This window comes from Babylonia areolata, chromosome 13 (assembly GCF_041734735.1).
Source record: "Babylonia areolata isolate BAREFJ2019XMU chromosome 13, ASM4173473v1, whole genome shotgun sequence".
Lineage (NCBI taxonomy): Eukaryota > Metazoa > Mollusca > Gastropoda > Neogastropoda > Buccinidae > Babylonia > Babylonia areolata.
In genome coordinates this window covers 18,132,511-18,134,348 of record NC_134888.1, presented here as the reverse complement: position 1 = coordinate 18,134,348, position 1,838 = coordinate 18,132,511, and the positions used below count along the sequence as shown (strand labels likewise).

General features: G+C 46.5%; 1 protein-coding gene across 1 annotated transcript in view; it reads left to right on the top strand.

The window, feature by feature from the left end:
- LOC143288865 (uncharacterized) overlaps window positions 1-792 on the top strand; it is a 15,392-nt gene extending 14,600 nt beyond the window's left edge. Inside the window, exon 10 of the mRNA XM_076597516.1 lies at window positions 488-792. Coding sequence (XP_076453631.1) covers window positions 488-663 — 176 coding nt within the window. The 3' untranslated portion in view covers window positions 664-792. The remainder of the gene's footprint in view (window positions 1-487) is intronic.
- The last annotated feature ends 1,046 nt before the right edge of the window (window positions 793-1,838 follow it).

The following is a 1,838-nucleotide window of genomic DNA, read 5'->3' as shown; positions in this document are numbered from 1 at the left end:
TCGCTGCGTCCCTCCGGAGGATCCTTTGGAGAAAAAAAAAAGGGGGGGGAACTAAACTGTGATCTTGTTCAGCTCCCTCTTGAAAGCTACCAAGGAGGGAGCCTCGGCTGCTGTTGCAGGCAGGGAGTTCCAGGCGGGGATGGTTGATGGGAAAAAAACTGTATTTATAAGGGTCAGAGGAGGAGCTAAGATGAACAAATTTGTGTCGATGATTTGATCTTGTTTTGCTTATCGAGTTATCAAGCACTGGAACAGCCTTGAATACTAGTAACATCAAAACTGCACAAAATCTGAACAAATTCAGGTATCTGCTCGATAGTTATCCCAAAATGCGATAATTAGTATTTTCAAGATTTTGACTTTTTGAGTTATGCATGCATGTGAATGACTGGTGCGAAAGCGCTTTGATTTGTCTCTGCACAAAATTCAGCGCTATATAATAATAATGATGATAATAACCATCATCATCATCATCATCTGATTCCAGGTATGTTAATCAACGTCACCTTCTTCTGGGACTGTGGCTGCGCGCTCCCCTCTCATGCCAGGAGAATTCTGTTCATCGGCCGACAGCCTGCGAATGACGTCATCCGTGTCACCAATGACGCCCCAAAGCAAAATGACGTCACGTCTCAGAAAGGGGTCAACCAGACGTCGGCGTGATATAAGAATAAAGCTCTGACATACAAATAATGAAAATGATGTTGATAATTACTGGACATTTATCCGTTTTCCTCATTGCACAAAGCGTTTTTACAATCCACACACACACACTCATACGAAACACACTCAGCCCTCTTCTTCTTCTTCTTCTTCTTCTGCGTTCGTGGGCTGCAACTCCCACGTTCACTCGCATGTAAACAAGTGGGCTTTTACGTGCATGACCGTTTTTACCCCGCCATGTAGGCAGCCATACTCCGCTTTCGGGGGTGTGCATGCTGGGTATGTTCTTGTTTCCATAACCCACCGAACGCTGACATGGATTACAGGATCTTTAACGTGCGTATTTGATCTTCTGCATGCATTTACACACGAAGGGGGTTCAGGCACTAGCAGATCTGCATATATGTTGACCTGGGAGATCGTAAAAATCTCCACCCTTTACCCACCAGGCGCCGTCACCGTGATTCGAACCCGGGACCCTCAGATTGAAAGTCCAACGCTTTAACCGCTCGGCTATGGCGCCCGTCACTCAGCCCTCAATTCACAATCATGCACAATAAACATCCATCCATACATAACATACATACATTCGACGCACACACAATACAGCGTTACAGATATACCTACACAATCAACTAATCACTTTCACGTATGAGAGAGGGTCTAGAGGAAATGCTGCTGGAAGAGGAAAGTCTGGAGGTTAGATTTACAGGAAGGCAGTGAGGGGCTGTGACGGACGTGGTGAGGCAAAGAGTTCCATATTCGAACAGCAGATTGATAAAAAGGCTCGACCACCGTGCTGTTCTCTTTTGTATTTTGGGGACGCGGAATCAAGGTTCTATCATCGGCAGCAGAGCGAAGAGAACGGGAGGGTACATAGATTTGAAAGATGTCAGAGAGGTATCGGGAATGCAGTTCCAGATATGACATGGTAGCAGAGACAGGCGGCTCACCAAGAAGATGCAACAAGCTTAAATGTGTTCAGAAAGGACAGCAGATTATAACAAGTATAACATCTATCTGTAGTAAATACCATTACAGCAGTCGCATAACATCTGTAGCATTTTAGCAAGCCACGTACGTACGCCTGCAGCAAATGGACCTCTATGGAGGGCGAGAGTTGAGAGGGTTTGGAGGAGGGTTCCGGGGGTTGGGTGGGGGCGGGGCGGGGGGGG